Source organism: Desmodus rotundus, chromosome 2, assembly GCF_022682495.2.
Source record: "Desmodus rotundus isolate HL8 chromosome 2, HLdesRot8A.1, whole genome shotgun sequence".
Taxonomy (NCBI): domain Eukaryota; kingdom Metazoa; phylum Chordata; class Mammalia; order Chiroptera; family Phyllostomidae; genus Desmodus; species Desmodus rotundus.
The window spans coordinates 22,371,125-22,389,546 of record NC_071388.1 but is presented as its reverse complement, the minus strand read 5'-3'; the positions used below and the strand labels follow the sequence as shown (position 1 = coordinate 22,389,546).

The window sequence follows — 18,422 nt, the reverse complement described above, 5'->3', positions numbered from 1 at the left end:
CTGGCTGGCTGGGTATCCCATAAAAACCAGAGGAGAGTTGGACCCGGGGCCTTCTTCTAATGCTGTGTGTAAGCGAGGTTTGAGGGTTAACTGGCTGGGGTTGACATTAGGTTCTTCATGATCCTTGTAGAGAATGTACAAATATTTGATATTTTCCTTCTTTCTTTGATTTAAGGTTTTATGTGCTTACGTGCCAAGGGATGCTGCCAGCTCCATTTTGTTTTAAGATTTGTTTCAAGGCAAATCTTCCTGGAATCATTTTGTTCTCTTTCTCTTTAATCTGATCAGTAAAGTTTAGAGACAAGGAGGTAGGGCGAAGGATGGGGAGGAGTGTAGAAGAGGCAGTTTTGTCTATAAGGCAGAATTGCAAGGTTGGATATTTCTCTGCAGAGGATGTTGTGAGCATAGGATACAAGTGAAATTTCAGTGCCCTAAGTCTTTCCCCAGGAAACAAACCTTTCTCCACTCCCCACATGTAGGTATTTGAATTAATACAACATAGTAATTTAAATCCAAGGCTTCAGATCCTTAAATTTCCTTATGTACGTATGGCTTCTACATCGGTTTATTTAACACCTCAAGCCTTTTATGAAACTTAAAATAAAATAGAACCAAAAAATTCTTAGATGATTATTTCTTCTCAGTGTTTTAATTTTTTGAAATAAATATTATTACTTTTATAATAAAAAGCAAAGTTTTAAAAAATCCTTACTACTTCACAGGGAAATCCATTCATAAACAAGGGTTTCAACAAATTATAGCTCTTCCTGCTTCTTGAACATAAAAAAGAGGCAGTGTTTTTGTTTTGCTACTATTTTTTTCCTAAGTTTCTTGGTCAAAATTCCTCTTGTTTTCTTGTACTGATATTCACCTGTGAAAATTATTTCTTACAATGAAGTTTCCAGAGCACTTACAATGAGCTTGCTTCACTAATGTGCCTGATTCATTTTGTTCTTTGGAAAAACACACACAAGAAAGGTACACACATAGGTGAAATGACAAGTGTTAGAATAAAATCAGACACCTTCCATGGGACACTAGGGCCAAGTGGCAATTTCTGTTTGTTTGTTTTAAACAAATTCAAATATTTTCAATATCTTCTTCTAAAATGGGATCTGTTCTTAAGATTGAAATTTTGTTTTGTTTTGTTTTGTTTTCTGTGAACTCCTAGCAGAGGTCCTGGAACATAGTATATACTCAAAAATATCTTATTTCTTTTTTGGATTCATGTTTCCATAGTAAGTACTGTGAATAAGAACTCTCAGGAAAAACACAGATGTCAAGAAGTTTGAAAGTCAACATAATCTTTACACTTTCATCTCTAGAAAGTTCAGGTCATTTTTATCTTTGTGCAGGGATATATTTTTTGGTGATTCAGTAAGTTATTCTTCCCAAACGGTAATAATTTTGAAAAACTCTGGTGCATCGGTATGGAAAAAACGGTGTGTGCTCATGGCACTCTCGGGATATATGAAGAAAGAAATTTTTATTCCATGCTGAGACAAAGAAACTCTTAGTGAAAACAAGATATTATACTGTAAAAAAGAATGAAAAATATTTTACAACAGTCCTTTCAAATTCTCCTTCTTGGACTATGGGCTTTATGATGTTTATAGTATTCAATATCACTAACAACTCAAAATAAGGGGACACAATGATTCACATACTTTTTGACCCAAGAAAAACTTTGAACTGTAGAGAAATTAAAACTGGGGAAATGTATAATTTAGCAAAAACCTAAAGATTAAAAAAATTCCCAAATTAACCTGGTCCTTATGTTTCTCTGTAGATTTATACATTTACATATAGAGATTAACTTACTTTATCTATGCCTGATGGGTACCAACTGTTAATGATTTTAGCTTAAAAAAAAAGCTACAACATCCTTTTCCTAATGGAAAATTCACCGCTGTGTCACACAAAGGGGGTATTTTTGCATCTCCCATGGAACTATGCATGGGGTTGTTCTTATGAACTTACTATTTCTATCTAAGACACAGAGACCTTCCCTTTTCAGTAATTACGTGTAGAAATTTCTCACGTTAAAGAAGAAAATGGAGCTATACTAAATCACAAAACCATGTTGTTATATCATTAATCTTAGGAGATCCCATTTAATTAGAACTCTTCCCAGAGTCATTTGCCTTTGAAATGCTATTTGACACTGTACTGAAAAATTAACTGTGGCATGGGAGCAGCTCCTGGCAGCCTCATCTGGCACTGCTCTCCCCAGCCAGGCTTGGGCATCAGGCAGATGGCAACATAACCACATAGTCCTGAGTTTATGGGGACGGAATGAAATTTCCTAACATACCGTATGGAAAGTTATTCAGAAATTTAGGTTTCCAGAGACATTAAAGAGTATAAAAGTTATATTTCTATGTCAACAATAATTTGGATTGCTCTCAAACACAGAAGATAGGCCTTCCTAAAACATTTTCAAAACCACTAAAATCTTGGGATAATCTCTGTATCCCCAGAGACTATGTAAAACCTGGCATGTAGGAGGGGTTGATTAAGTGCTTTATGAATGAGTGAATTTTAAGAACAGCAGTGAGGGAGTGATTAACATAGAAGTAATGTTCAATAAATTCTTTTATTACCTGCGTTTCTTTTCATTAACTTATTGCTTGAAAAGGAGTTAATCTGAATGAATATATCTGTGGCCTTTATACGAGTTAGTGGTCTGGGTATCTGACAGCTACCACACCAGTGAACACTATGACAGAACATTCCAGAGGATGGCTGGGAGGATAGCATGGATCTATGGAGTCATTACAGCAGAATAATACTTGTGTTTTCCATCTTACAGTAGTAATAGCACCTTGTTACTTCTACTGCTAGCACGAGGGGCTCTGGTTTCAGGAAACAAAGGAGAGTGTTCCTAGAAGGAACTTCTACTCCTGGGGGAGTAGAGATACTCGCCTGGTGACATTCTATCTTTGATCATTTTGTGATTAGTCAAGAACCTAGGGACCACTCACTACCAAGGATTAGAACTTTCTATTAACCAGGAAAGGATGTGCCACCAAAAGGTCTGATGCATTCCACACCCATGGTTCCTGAAGGTTGGGTGGAGATGTCAGCCTACTCTCCACAAGGACGGGGAATCCAACTGTCTTGTTCATCACTGTCCCTCCAACACCCAGACCAGACCTCTGGTTTGCAGGTCAACTGTCACTCAGGTCCTAGGCAATGCACTCTAAAATTATTTCTCTTAATTTTCAACAGTCCTGAAGGGTAGGCATTTTTATTTTCTTTCAGACATACCTGAATTAAGTATGTCCTTGGATAAATAGATTCATCTTTGCGACTTTGCTCATCTCTAGTCAGAGGGAAAGAGGGGTGGGAGGAGGTGGAGGTGGACAAAGGAGGGAAAGAGACTGCTTGGGCGATGAGTGCACAATGCAGTGTGCTGATGATGTTTTATTGAGTTGTACACTTGAAACTTGTATGGTTTTGCAAACCAATTGTCACCCCAATACATTATTTTTTTAAAAAAAACTAGAGAATAAAGTAAATAACCAGCCATTTGGTTTAAAAAATAAAATAAAAGTGGATCATGATACCTGCTCCAGTATTGTTGTGAGAACTAATGGAATGATGACGATGCCAGCCAACAGGTTTTTGAGAACTTAAGTGATGCCAGGCACTGTGTTACACACTTTATAGGCGTTATCTCACCTGAAACTCATGGGCACTCTGTGATTTGAGTTTTTTTGCTGGGGAGTGGCTGGACCAGTGTGATGGGAACCCAGGCAGTCTGACTCCACAGCCACATTCTTACTGATTTTAATAGCATATGTCAGTAGTTTTCAACCTTTTTTATCTCACAGTGCATATAAACCAATTACTAAAATTCTGCTGCACAGCAAAAAAATATTATACTTTTTGCTGATCTGACAAAAATAGGTATAATTTTGATTCATTCACACCAGATGGCTATTGTTGGGTTGGCTGTTGTCATTTCTTTATTTGATGATTTAAGGGAAAACAGATCAGTGGCCCTGACTGAATAGTCAAGTATTGCATGTTTAAAAAATTCTTATGGCACAGCACTGTACCTCTTGTGGCACACGGGCTGAAAATCGCAGGTACATGCCCAGGGCTCAGTATAGAACTAAACATAAAACAGGTGCTCACCACATGTTATTTTCTTTCTTATCTTCCAAAGAGATGATATTCTAGGCAGCAGAAAATTTTATAGGAAGACAAGTGACTTTTTCAGAGACCACAGTGAAAGCCAAAGTCAACATTAGAATGCATAGATTCTAACCAATTCGCCATCTTAACAAAGCACAGAGATATTTATGATTTATTATGGGTTGTTCTGAAGTGCTATGTGGAGAGTAATGAATAAACTAAAACATTTTTAAATGCTGCAAGATTCTTAGTTTTAATTGTAGACCAAGCTAAATGAAAAACAGAGACCCCACCTGGCACTTGCTTCTTGCACTAGGCACCAACGGTGGCATCCCCCTGGTCACTGGCTGTGTCTTCTGCATGCTGCCTGGGAAGCAAAATCTCTCAGGCGTTCAAAGCTTTCACGGTAGACTCAGCCAGCTGGCAAGCAAGTAACTCAAGTGGGGATCAAGGAAGCAGAGTTTGGAGCTCCTTGTCCAGGCCAGCGATCCTCAAGTCTGGGAGCTGACGCCCTCTCTCGCCTGAGATTCTGGTTTAGTTAGTCTGAGGAAGGGCCCAGGCACAGTTATGTTTTGAAAGCTCTCCATGTGATGGTAATGGCAGCCAGAGTTGAAAACTGGTCTAGGCAGTGTTTAAAACACTGTTGGAATGGACTCAAATCGCCTACAAGCTCGCAGGGTGATGGGAAGCTCAGAGTGGTAGGAAGAGAGACATGAAGCACAGGGCCAAACATTGAAAAACAATTCAGCAAAGAATGAACATGGCTTTGACCTCAAACTGGAGATTGTAATGCCTTGTGGGATCTTTAGCCCTGACTAAACAAAGGGTTACAGACTATTCTTTCAAGATTCTCTCTTTGCCCTTTATTTTATTAGTACTATTACACTTCTGCAAAAATCCCAGCGGCAGTAAATGATTAGCAAAAATAGCCCAGTGGACATAAAAAATGGCAGAATAAAAAAGAGCATCAGCACTCTTGTTTTCTAGGACAAGATTGTAAGGACCACCAATCCTGACAGAATAGGGTACAAGTGCGACACATCGGTTTTAGGGGTTTGGGGCGGGATCTCTCCCACCGGTGCCATGTAGAATGATTAATCTAACTTGGAGATTTAAAAGCTTAACCAAAGCCTAGTCAGAGATCGGCTACTAGGTCATTACATTGTTCCAACATATTTTATTAACTCAGGAAAACTCTTGATTTCCCACTAACAGGTTTTCATGTCTATGGCTCCTAAAAATAAAATTGCAAAGTTTATTCTAAACACAAACATAAATGCATTTATTATTTTCTGTGTCGCCATTTCCTCTCTTATCAGACATAATTGAGGATCTGCTGTCCCCTTCATATGGCTCTGGTGGGCCAGCATGACACAGAAGCCACCAATTCTCCTGAATAAAATGCCAACCCTCCTTAAAGGTACACTGGGAAAGAAATTATATACTTAGTTGACCCTGGGTATAGCAAACTCCTAAGTATAAACCTCAATTTAAAAAAATGTTTGCAAGACAGGTGAGGACTATTAGATGGAACAGTAAAAAGCATCGACCCGGTGGAACTAGAAGACCAGAAAGGTGCTTTGAAAAATGCACACAAGACAACTTGGGTGGAGGTGTGTGTCATTCAGGTTCCAAACCCACGTGTTAAAGATCTGGTCATTAACTCTCAGGTGCTATAACCTACCACTCTGGCTGATCTTGTGCAGTTACGTTCCTCACACACTCTGGTCTCTAACTCTTTACCTTCTTCCAGTCCATCTAGTCTCAGTTTCCAATTTCTTTCTTAACCGGAAAGGTTAGGATGGCTGGATAACATGTTCATCATTTAGAAGATTCTCTTGCCCTCTTCTCAACTCCATTGCTTCACTCTTCCTTCATTGCACCTGCCTGGCAAAACTGCATGTCTGGATGAATTTGACTGTGTTCATCACCTATAACCAAGATGCTGAGCTGTGCTGGAGAAAATCGCAGACTGCTGAGACTCGTGCACTGTTAATTCTCGGTTTATAGTAATTGCACATAGAGACCACTAGCCTTCTGTTTTCTAATCATTTTTCTCCACCGTTTGGATTTCAAACCTGTCCTGGTTTTCCCATCCTCAGATCCCTCCTCCTCTTCCTTCACCATCAGCAGATACTCACGCCTTCACAGAGCAATTCATCAAAGAACATTAAAGCAAACAAACTGTAACCCCTCCACTTTCTGCTACCGACCTCCCCATAGCAGATGAGAATGATGTCCTGTCCCGCTGCCTGAGAGCTCCCCGTGGTGTGCAGATGCCCCACCTTCCTAAGCATCTGGGGGGTGTGCACTGGCTCCAGAGTTAAGGAAACGTAACTAAGACAACACCATTTTTCCTCCTCTTTTCTTGTCACCGTGGAAGAGGGTCCCTTCTATTTAGGATTTATTTCTCCATTGCTTATCTGGGTTCTATTTCCTGCTTCTCCCCGGGACCTTACTCCATTGGTTATTACCTCCCATTATTGTAGCTTTTCTTTGTCTGGGTCTACTTTGTTTATTTAATGTTAATTTTACACTTCTGCTTCAGTTCCTTTTATTTCCCCATACTTGTCTGATTTGTATTTGACCATTTCTTTATTTTCCATTTATCTGTGTCCTTTTCCTTAAAGAACATAGGTAAGAACTAGCACTTCCATTTTTACCCAATTCTAAAACTTTATAATTTACTACGATGACACCTACATTAGATCATTTCTTCTGAACTTTTATTTCATGCTTTTAGAACATTTCCTCTTGTATCTTCTTTACCTATCTTTAATTTGGCCAAGCCTCATCTACCTCCCAGCCTCCATATACAGGGTCTGGCAAAAGTAATGCCTGCTTGAGTGTGTTTGGTAGGGTAATAATATGGGTGTAATAATTTATAGTTTTAATTTAAACATTTCACCTAACGTGTTATATGGTGTGCTTGAGTGTGATATTGTTATATTACCGAATTACATGCTTAGGATTTTGTAATTAAAAAGGGGGCATTATTTGTGCTAGACTTTGTATATTCTGCATAGACTTTCTCTATATGTCCACCATATCATGAATTGGGCTCACAATTAGTGAGCAAATGATTGACTGTTCCTTGTAGTCTGCTGTAAAAGTGGGAATATTTGAGTCATATATTGCCTGTCTCTTTGCCTCTACCCTCAGTCCTCTCCAATTTGCCGTCTGCCCCGGTGAACACTGCAACCAGAATGAGCTTCCTTAAACGCATCTGGTCAAGTGACTCCTGGACTTGCCTATTTCAACTCTCAATCACAAAACCAATAAATTGCAAGCTTCATGTAGTGGCCTTCAAGGTTCTTTGTAACCTTTCTAAAGCCTTCTCTCATTGTTTTATTTCCCATATAGTTCCCTCTCCAGACCATGGAAATTTAGACTTTCAAGGTTCCCTTCCTGAAATTTATCTATCAATTCATTTAGAAAATATTTATTGAGTCCCCATCATTCTTCCAGAACCATGCCAGATGGTGGGGTCAAAATGGCAGGTGATAATAATGGAGCTCCCAGTTTAGTGGGGAAGACAGAAAAACATTCCAGAAATTAGAGTACAGGGCCCAACAGGCTACACACTAGTAAGAAAGGTTGTGATGGAACTAATAGAAACCCTCTAGCTGGACTCAGGTGGTCAGGAAAGCAATAGTCAAGTCTGGATCTGAGGGAAGAGTAAGTAGGAAATGCAACAAAAAGAATTGCCCGTGGCTTTCTTTCCCTTACCAACCTGACAGATTCCTATGCGTCTTTCAAAATCCTGCTTCCTTCTGAAGCTTCTCCCTGCTCCCCAGAAAAGGTAGTCACTTTCTGATCTGTTATTTCTGTGTCTTTTACCCCTGTCTCTCTGTCTCTCTAACTCACGTTATTGTTAAACTGGTTTTTAGTTCATTTACTCTTTGAACTATTTCCTTCCTACCCTACTAGCAATCAGCTCAGATATCTCTTCCTTCGGGAAGCCTTCCATGACACCCCCAACTCTAACTGAGGCAGCACTTGTATGTGTTACTACAGCATCTCATATTTCTCTCAGAGCACTGGTCACATTGTGATTCATTCATTCATTCACTCATTCACTTATTCATTTCATAAATGAGCATATATTGAGCACCTTCTCTAATCTAGGCATGTGTTCTGAGCTGAGAATCCAGCAAGAAATAAGTAAGTCTAAGAGTCATAAATGCAGGGTGTCCTCTGGGGGCACCAGCCTGGCAGTTAGGTCAGCTCTCCCCCTACCGACTTCCTACTCCCATGCAGGCTGCCTGAGGGCAGGCACTGTGCACTGGAGCATCTTTCCTCCCACTTCCCCAGCATAGCATCTGGCGTGCCTTTGTGCGATCGATGACCCTGTGCACCAATGAGAAGAGTGCTGGATTCCATGCTTTACAGGAGAGACAGACAGAAGCAGTTGCAGTTTCTGACCTCTAAGGCAACAAATTCACTGGCAGGGCCAGGGTGGCTGACCGGCCCAGCCAGGAAGGTACTGACAGGGATGGGGGTGCTGTTCTGCTCCTCAGCCTTGACTCTGGGAATGGTATAACAGGTAACAAAGTCAGACAGAGGGTCACTTCCAAAAACATGTCTCAGGTCCAGTCTGGCCTCCTGTCCTCAGCCAGTAGTTATGGGTATCATTGCCGAAAGGAGCTGGGCTGAGTTGGGCTGCAGTTTCTGCTCAGTAAGGGCAGAAGGAAAGGGTAGCGTAGAGTGGGAGGTGGAGGTACCAAATGTACAGGAGGGGAGGTAGAGACTAAGAAGAAACAGACAAAGTCCTGCAGAAAGCTTGTTTTCAGTCACTGTCTGCAGAGCCAAGCCAGGACTCTGCCAGGACTCTCTGTCTTCCCCCTCCCTTCTCTTCTGCCTGAAGAATTCCCCATGGTTAGACTGTCAGCTCTAGTTTAGCTCCTGCTCACCACCACATCACCTGTTCTCTATAATTACATGTTGGGTAGCCTTTTCCTCTTCTCTTTTTAATTAGTTATCAAATATAAAATGTGCATTCAGGATATTCTCTGCTTTGTTATCATGGTGGTCCTCTTTTGCTCATTTTCATCATCCAGGTGTTATGATGAAGCTTTTATTCGTAAATGAGACTCAGGTCTCACTGATCCTTCAGGATTATGACAAAAATGTATAGAAGAGAGTATATTAAAAAGTCAAAGCTGCATATTTACCCTGCAGAGGGAAAATTTGTCAAAGAGATGAATTGAGGCAGCAGGAGGTACACATGAGCCGACCTTCCATACCCTGAGCAGGCCTCATGCTTTAGAAAAGGCTGGGAGAATGTATACTTTCGACCTTGCCTACCAATGACAGAAAAGGCTCTGATAAGCTAGAATAGGGGGAAGGGCCTTTAGGGTCCAGGAGCATCAAAGCTCTTTAGGCAAGCACACTTTAAAAGATTCCCTTGGGAATCTGCATCCTGAGGTTGGGTGGATTTAAACCCTTCCCCAGCTTCAGAGGAGGGTCTTAATTGGCTGATGTCCTTCAATGATTGATTCAGGATGGATATATAAACCAATCAGAACCAATGGGATATGAGGCCTGGAGTTGCTGGAGCCATCTGGTCACCCAGCCTGAGAATGGAATCAACCTTCCAGCTTGCAGAGCTCATAGTCTAATCCGTGAATCAAGCCATATGGGTCTACAGTCCATGTGATCGCAGAAATTCGATGTGAGCCTAGAAATTTCTGCTTTTGCTTAAGTTGATGTTTTTGCTTTGCTCTGAGGTAGGTCTTCCGTTCACTTATTCAAGAAGGCTTCTGATTGATCCACATGTGGTAGACCTAAAGTGAACTGAGATTTTACTCATAACTTTGTGCAGCTAAGGCCTCTAAGACACACGTATGAATCTCCACATGTCTTCCCTCAGTGTGCTGACCCCCAGCAGGTCACCCCTCAGGCATCTATGCCACCCTCCCAGAGGTGGATCCCCGCAGCCCTGCCCTCCCGTAACCCTAGCACACCAGAGGCACAGCCCTACTCTCCGGGTGGACTCACCCCTACTGCTTCCCTTGTGTTTAGCCTCACTATTAGAGGAGCTCAGCTGTATTGTTGATTGAAATTATAAAAACTTCATTTGGGTCTTTGTGCTTCACAGGGTTTGGGAAAAGAAGTTTATCACTGTACAGTGCTCAGAGCAAACTCTGGGCACACAGTATGGATAGACTTGCATGTACACAAGGTGTGCCTCAGGCTGCGTCTGTGAGTGCAGGAGCTGGGGCAGAGCTGCAGGAGGACTCTCGGCAGTATGCACAGGAGGGGAAGGCAGGATTCAGAGCTTCATTCAGGGCACCCACACAAAAGCAAAAGGTCTGCGTTCAGTGGCACTCTCACTTTGAAATCTCTCATAGCGAAAGCACACTTGATCACGAGTATGAGACACAGATTCTGGCTGCCATTCTGTCTGTGGAACTTTGACGGGTCATCGTCTACCCTAACGATGGAGAGTGATGCCAGAGTTCCTCAGGCTCTCAGGTTTTCTACTTCTAAAGTACAGGCATTTTTACTCAGCTGCCACCCTGGAGTCAGGCTGAATTCGACCACTGAGCACGTCATGATTGCAGGAGCTGGAATGGGCTATGTGCCTGGTTCCAGCTGTCCACGTCTGGAGGAGGAGGCTGAGGAAGCGGAGACACCTGGGGCTATGGGGACTTGGGGGCTGGAGGCGAGGGGCAGGAGCCTCCTGCTGGCTGGTGGAGGGGCCAGTGTGGGATGATGGGGGCTCTGCTGTCTCTACCACTGGTCGGGGACATTTCCCTTCTATATGCCTCTTTTTCTCATCTGTAAAGGGGCTGGTGACTACAAGAACTAATTCTCCCTCTCCTAACTGTGAGATGATGTTTCTGAATTGTAATCAGTTCCAGCAAATTGCCCACATCCAGGTCTATGGAGGACCTTCTCTCCCCTGACACTCAATGAAACATTTTGCAGGCATTTGTTTCACTTTTGAAACCCAGGTTAGCATTAGAGGCTGTTTGTCCCTTTACCACTACACCGAGAGCGTGTGTGTGTGTGTGCGTGTGCGTGCGCACACGCATGTGCATGCACACAGGGTGTTGTAGACAAATTGCTTTCTCAAGTCCTTCCCTGAGCCCCAGCTCTGACCATGCAGCCTCAGGCTTCATGCTTTCACCCCGCTGCTTCTAACACACTCCACGAGGGAGGGCAAAGGCACGGGGCAGCAGTCACTGGTAATTCAGAGGCAGCCAGGTTCTCAGCAGTCCTTAAGAAGGATTTTATCCATGAAGTATGAAAAGTGAAGAAGCAATATTTTAAAACAATTTTGTAAAAATACAAATGCCTGTTCATTTTTAATGTGTATGCACCATGGCATTTACTCAAGGTGGACTTTGAAGGAAAAGTAACAAGCCTAAAATTTTCTTGTTATATGTTTGATATTCATACACCGTTTAAACTCTGTGGGTGTTTTGGTCTTAAGATAGTTCCGATTGTGTTATGCAGAAAAATTGGTAGAATCTCTGAGGGAAGAAATTGCACTTATTAAATTGTTTCTTAGGAGTCTTGGAGGCACTTTATAAATATTGTTGTTGTTACGTTGTTATGATAATAGGGGAGGTGGCTAGTTTGCATTGGCTTCAGTAATAAGAATGACAGTCACGAAGAGTGTCACAAAAATAATACATCCATGTTCAATGCTTAAAGTCACGTTCTCCTAGTGCCAAAATATTTAGTGCAGCGAGAGCATCACTAAGGCAGAGGAAGATGAGCCAGGAGTACATCCTGCATATATGCAACACATTAGAAAGAAGTCACACAGTTTATTCTTATGATTCACTGCTTTTGCTCTAGAAGATTCCCTTGGGTAGGGAAGGAAATAAGGCAAGACGGGCCTAGGTGGCAGGTGCTGAATGGAAGGGGATTGAGCACAGTCTGCCTGCCACAGGTACCTACCTAGGACTTCGAGGCCAACCCCAAGAACACCCTCATCCAAAAACACCCTCAGGACACACCCAGAATAATGTTTGACCAACTCTCCAGGCGCAGCCATGGCCCAGTCCAATTGCCACAGAGTAATCATCACATGCTCCTTTTCTCAAAGGCTCTCATTGGGAGGGAAGCACACACATCAAGAGTGAATGGTGTGGGGTAAAGTCTTTCAAGCACATGCAGGAGTGGCTGCCCACTGTGCTGTGTCACCTCCCATGGCACGAATGAGACAGGCCTCCTGCTCCTCATGTCAGACTCTGTGGAGCCATTCAGAGCATGGGCAGTTGCCTCTTGCTAACAGCAGGAGAGAGGGCCGTGCCAAGAAGGCTCTGAGCCCACCCATGCACTCCATGGCATGGTGTGTGCGGCAGAACCCCTGGGCTCTCTGACCTGCTCTGGGGACAATCCTCACATCAGGCTGGTCTCTATCTCTTCCCCTCCCCCCCAACCTTCCACATGGCCTTCCCTGTTTCTGAGTCGAAATGCTGCTGAAGAAAACCAAAGAATTGGGTTGGCTGGACCTCCACAATTCATGTTGTCTGCCCTCTGCCAGGCCTTCACTCTTACCTAGTGTGCTTTATTTCATTCCTTAGCAACTGACCCATCTCTGCAGATATTCATTCAATAAATATGTTTGAGCATCGGCTACTTGCCAGATATTGTGATCTGCTAAAGACACAATAAGGGTGCAGAAAAAACAAGAGGCAGTCTCTGCTCTCAGGGAACATACTGTCTGGCAAACTCCACAAGGCCAAAACCTGGGCAAATATCTCAATCCTCTGTCTGTGCAGGTGGTCTTAACGACAACCCAGGGTCCACCACTGTTAGACGTTCCTGAGTCCTTATTTCCAGCCCCGAGCTCCCTCTGGGTAGCTGAAGCAGGAGTTCACAGGCTGTCTGATCGCCACCTCCCAACACGGCTCCCACTTCTCCTAACCCTCCCTCCTCTGACTGCTTCCTCCTGCATTTCCTCCTGAGATTTCATCTCATCCACCCACATGCCCAGCACAGGAACCCAGGCATCCTTCTCTGCTCAGGGAGACCTTTCATTCTGCACCCAAGGTCACCAAGTCCCGATTATTCTTCCTCCTAAATAACCATCTCTTTCTGGTCCATGTTTAACAGCACTGCCTCATCATCTGGCCCCTAATTTATCTCCCTATCCCTGGTTTCAACACTTTCCCCCTCTAATGTAGCCTTTGTATCACTGCCAGAAAACAATTCTAGTACGTTTGATCATGTCCTACTCCAGATCCAAGTTTTTTAATGTTTTTTCACACACTAGAGCAGAGTTTTAAACTTTTGTTTGGCAGAATTCCACCCCCGCCTCTTGCCCCACTTCAAAATGTGATGTGAAGAACTAAAACAAAAGGAGCTATTAAACCATGAAAAGATATGGAGGAAAATTAGCTGCATATTACTAAGTGAAAGGAGCCAACCTGAAAGAGCCACATATTGTATGATTCCAACTATATGACATTTTGCAAAATGCAAAACTATGGAGAGAGTAAAAGGATCCATGGTTGCCAGGGGTTACAGGGAAGGGAGAGATGAATAGGCAGAACACAGAGGATTTTGGGGACAGTGGAACTACTTGGTATGATATAATGGTAGATGTATGCTGAGTACATTTATCCAAACCCACAGAATGTAAAACACCAAGAGTTATACATCTACCCAATGTAAACTATAGTCTTTGGGAGATAGTAATGTGTTGATGTAAAATTGTAACCCAGGTACAACTCTGGTGTGTGATGTCCAAAGTGGGGGAAGCTTGTGTGTATGTGGGGGAAGGGGAACTTTCTGTACTTTTTGTACAGTTTTGCTATTAAATGAAAACCACTCTAAAAATAGTCATTTCTTACTTATTACATTTAAAAATTTATATTTACATTTAGAAAAAGAGCAACTTTGATGGGAGGAGGAGTGTGGAGAGAGGTGGAGCCCTGTCTGTCCCTCATCCTCCAAGCTTTCCCTGAGACCTTGGGACATCAAGACTTGGAGGAACACCAGAGATGTAGAAGACAAGAGCTGACTGCCTTAGCGGGGCAAGCGAGGGCTCCCGATCAGGCCTAGCCTTCCTTTCAGGCTCATCTCTTAAGGTTCCCAAGCACCTTGCATTCACAATATTCTGCACACACACCAGTGTTTCCCCAGGTACCTCCTCCAGGCCATTGCTCATATTGCTCGCTCTATCTTGAATTCTTCACCCCCTTTTTCCACCTCCTTCTTCACTTGATGACTCCCTTCAAGTCTCAACTGTGCAGCACCTTCCCCGTGAAGCTGTCCCAAATTCCCCAAGGGCCCTTCCTTGTGCTTGGTTCATCCCGGACTCTGCATCACAGCGTTGTCGAACACACTATTTCTGCATGTCTGACCCCTGCTGCACTGGGAGCCTTCTGAGAGCAGCGTCCTTGCTGCTTTCATCTTGGTGTCCCCTATAACCAGCACAATGCCTGGTTTCCTAAATGTTTGCTCAGAGTGAATGATTCTCCCTCTCCGAGAAGAGGATCTCACCTCCCACTAGACTGAGATGATTTTCAGTCACTCTTTGATGGATTTACTCTTTTCCCATCAGTTTCTTTGACTTCGAGTCTAAATAGCAGTTGCCACTGTATTTATAAACCAGGCCAGTCACAGCAACCCACAGGTGGGTTTGGCCACTTAATTTTTTCCCCCAGTTTCTCTCATTGGCAGAGCTGTGTTCCTTCAGGTGTATTTTCAGTTCATCCTCAAGTTACTTCACCTGCTTGCTCTCCATTACACATGGTCTTAGTTCATCAAAAGAAAGCTTGGCAGAGCAAGAAGTTCCCAGCCAGTCCTCTGCTGGAGGAGAAAGTCAGAATTGTTTGCTTTAATTATGGCTTTTCAAGTATTTAAATAAAGGACATTTACAGTTCTGGGATTGCTTGGAACATTTAATACTTAGCTTCCAAAGCTTCAGTCGAACACGGGCTGTGTGCTGACATCCCAAGCCCACAGCAGTAAACCCAGCTCCCCCTCGATTTGACAGATGGGCTCTGCAGACCCTGACAAATTATCTAAGGCAGGTGCATTATTCCTTTCTCTGATTTTTTTTGTCTCCTCTGGCTTACAGAGGTAGCTTGGAAAAATTCTTAAATTATGCTTATTCAAGCTGTCAAGCTTTGTTACCTGTTTTGAATGAAGCCAGTCAACCCTTAAACTTCCTTGTTTCCTCCTATTTTTCATGCAGTGTCTTATCACAAGCGTTCAGACTCTCCGAGAAACTTGAAGCTCAAACCAGGACTTCTGCTCCTGAATCGTCTGTTCCAAAGTTCACCTCTACAGCTCAAACACATGGGGCTTCTAAGAAACTGCTGTCTGCCTTCTGGAGACTCATTTACATGCGGCATGTCATAGGCACCTAAGATTTTTTATAGTCTTAAAGGCCTTTGGTTGAACTTTTTATGTACTTAAAAATAAAAAGATTTTATTTATTTATTTTTAGAGAGGGAAGAAAGGAGGTAGAAGGAGAGGGAGAGAAACATCAATGTGCGAGAGATACATTCATCAGTTATCTCTCATATACCCCAGCTGAGGACGTGGCCCACAACCCAGGCATGTGCCCTGACGGAGAATCGAACCAGTGACCTTTCAGTTCACAGGCTGGCACTCAGTCCACTGAGCCACACCAGCCAGGGCAGAATTTTTTATGTCCTTTGACTAAATGATTCTCTGCTGTAGCTCCTGACTATATGAGATAATTGGTCAATGGGTTTTTTTTTTTAACATATTTCTTAATTTATATTTTCTTAAATTATTATATTTATAGGTAGTTTATATTTATAGGTAGTTTATATTTATAGTTTCTTTCAATAATGGATACTGAAGAATTATTATGAGAATTATTAATTCTTACAAAACTAAGGTTAGACTATCCCTGATAGTGAATCTCCTTTAAAATAGAACTGAGCAGTAACAAGATTAGAGTTATAAGTTAAGTAAAGTCAAATTCCCTTAGACTTATGGTGAACAAAGACCACCCTTACCTGCCAAATCAGATCATTAGGAAGAATCAGGAAATCTTAGGCCTCAACAACCTTAATATCTTTGAAACACAGTGAAAGGAGGCGGAATTAGCTGCCACTGTCTTTTTTCATTCATTGTCATCCTTTCCCTGGTCTCCATACTTCCATTCAATAGCAGTCAAGAAACACTCCTTCCAAATTATTTATTTTTATATATATAATCACCTTGTTCCTAAAGTATTTAAGGTAGATTGTAAAAGGATATAAAATCTAAAATACAAAACAATATAGAAAAATAAGTGAAGAATTTAGGCAAAGAGAAAATAAGGATAGAAAAAGTGCAGATGAGGCTGCAAGTAAGCTGAGCACACAAATGGAGGCCACGAGGTCCCTCACATTCGCTAAAGGGAAGTAACACGTGAGTCTTCCTCTAGAGTGTGCTTTCATATCTGATTTCTTTCTGTCTGACGGCCCCCTGAAGGCATCATGGATACAGTGGCTCCTTGGGAGAGAGAGACAGACAGACAGAGACAGAGAGAAAGAGAGAGAGGGAGGGCTGTGTTGGGCAGGAAAGGATCAGAAGGAGAAATGGGCAATGCTGGTCAGGAAGTCCTTTTTACCTTAGACCCGCACCCCAGTCACTCTCTGGTATGCTCCCCAATCTCCCACCTCCTGGCCCACCCTACATGATACACCGAGTACTTACCAAGACCCAAGCAAGAAACTCTGAGTCCTGATTTTCCAAGATTCCTGGAATAAAAATAAAGCAACATGTGGTCACTGTTTCAAACTCAGGTGATACTGTATACATTTAACCATGAATATTAATCTCACTTTGATGACACTGTGCCTAACTGGAGTCGTGGGGAAGGCCGAGCCCCAGACACAGGCTGTGTGGCCTTGGGGAGGTTCTCATTCATCTCCACTTGCGCCTTAGGGAGCTCAGACTGTGCTCGAGCTCAGCACAGGAACAGATGTCCCTACCAAACACAGATTTTCAGCCTCAAATGATAGCATTTATTAATTTGTTTACCAATTGTCTTTCTCTTTCTAGAATGTGGGTTCCTTGATGACAAGATCTATACCTTATTTATCAACCAGTCATTCATTGTTTATTCATTCTTCATCAGCAGAGCCTGATGCACAGTGGACTCTGAATATATATTTGTTAGCTGAGTAACTGACAAATTGACTTCTAAAACCAAGTATTAGTACTAATGGGTAAAGATTATTAGAAGAACAAATACAAAATCCTTTAGGCTATTTAAATGAAATTATATTTCTTTAAAAATTATATTTCTTTAAAAATAAAATGTTGCATAAAGTTGATACAAGAAGGTCAAATAGTCATTTTTAAATGATTCTTTTTTCCCTCATCAGCACCTTTGCTTTTCAACCCTGAAAGTGTATCAGGGAAAGGAAATGCACAGGGAGAGAGCAGGGAGTCTGGTCTTCATTATAAGGTATCTGTCCATGGAAACCCCAACCCAATCCATCTTCCTGTCATCTGCCTAACTGCCATCAGAGAAGAAATCGAATTCTTGGAGAGAAGATGCCTCATAGAATTTCGTAGGGTGGTGAAGCTTAAATAATTGAAACACAGGAGAAAATTGCATCCCTTTTTTCTTTTTGTTTAAATTTCCTTTTCCAATCACAGTTTACAATCAATATTTGTATTCATTTCAGGTATACAGAGTAGTGTTTAGATAATTATATATTTTACAAAGTGATCCCCCTGATATTTCAGGTACTTACATCCCATAGTTTATCATCAGATGCTCTTAGGAGAACACAAGTTTCCTCCCCCCACACAAGCCAAACAGCACACACTTTTCCCACTGCAGCACAGCTCAACTCCTCCAGGTCCTCCCTAGATCTTCCACAGTGTAGCTTCTTCGGAGTTAGTAATTAGTGTTCTCGTTTTTACATCGATTTCTTCCCGTTACTTATTATTATTGTTTATAGAATCACCCAAGCAACACATTTAATTTCATAACATCATCCACAGTGCACCACATTGCAAAGAGCTGAAAAACCCAGGTTTCTAACCTATTGTCACAACCAGCCAGGTACCCTTGGAGAAGTCACTTCCTTCCTGTGGGGGTCAATTTCTTCATTAGTAGGATGGGATATTAATGACTGTGCCACTCATCCAGCATCTGGGGTAGGGAGTGGTAATGTATGCTAAAGTGTTACACAGTAAACAGAGGCAAGGCATTATACTTTTGGTATTTCTGTCTCTGTTCACCCTCTCACAGACGTAGTGCTAAGTTTTCCCACATAAATTGGGTATGTCTTCCTGGAAGGTAACTCTTGTATAAAGGTAGGTGTAAAAAATAT

General features: G+C 42.2%; 1 protein-coding gene across 5 annotated transcripts in view; it reads right to left on the bottom strand.

The window, feature by feature from the left end:
* The window catches only part of KCNAB1 (potassium voltage-gated channel subfamily A regulatory beta subunit 1), a 364,487-nt gene that overhangs the window by 84,965 nt on the left and 261,100 nt on the right, over nt 1-18,422 (bottom strand). For all 5 annotated transcript variants that reach the window (XM_071220559.1, XM_071220560.1, XM_071220561.1 and 2 more), the window contains one exon: nt 16,789-16,832. In XM_071220559.1, coding sequence (XP_071076660.1) covers nt 16,789-16,832 — 44 coding nt within the window. The remainder of the gene's footprint in view (nt 1-16,788; nt 16,833-18,422) is intronic.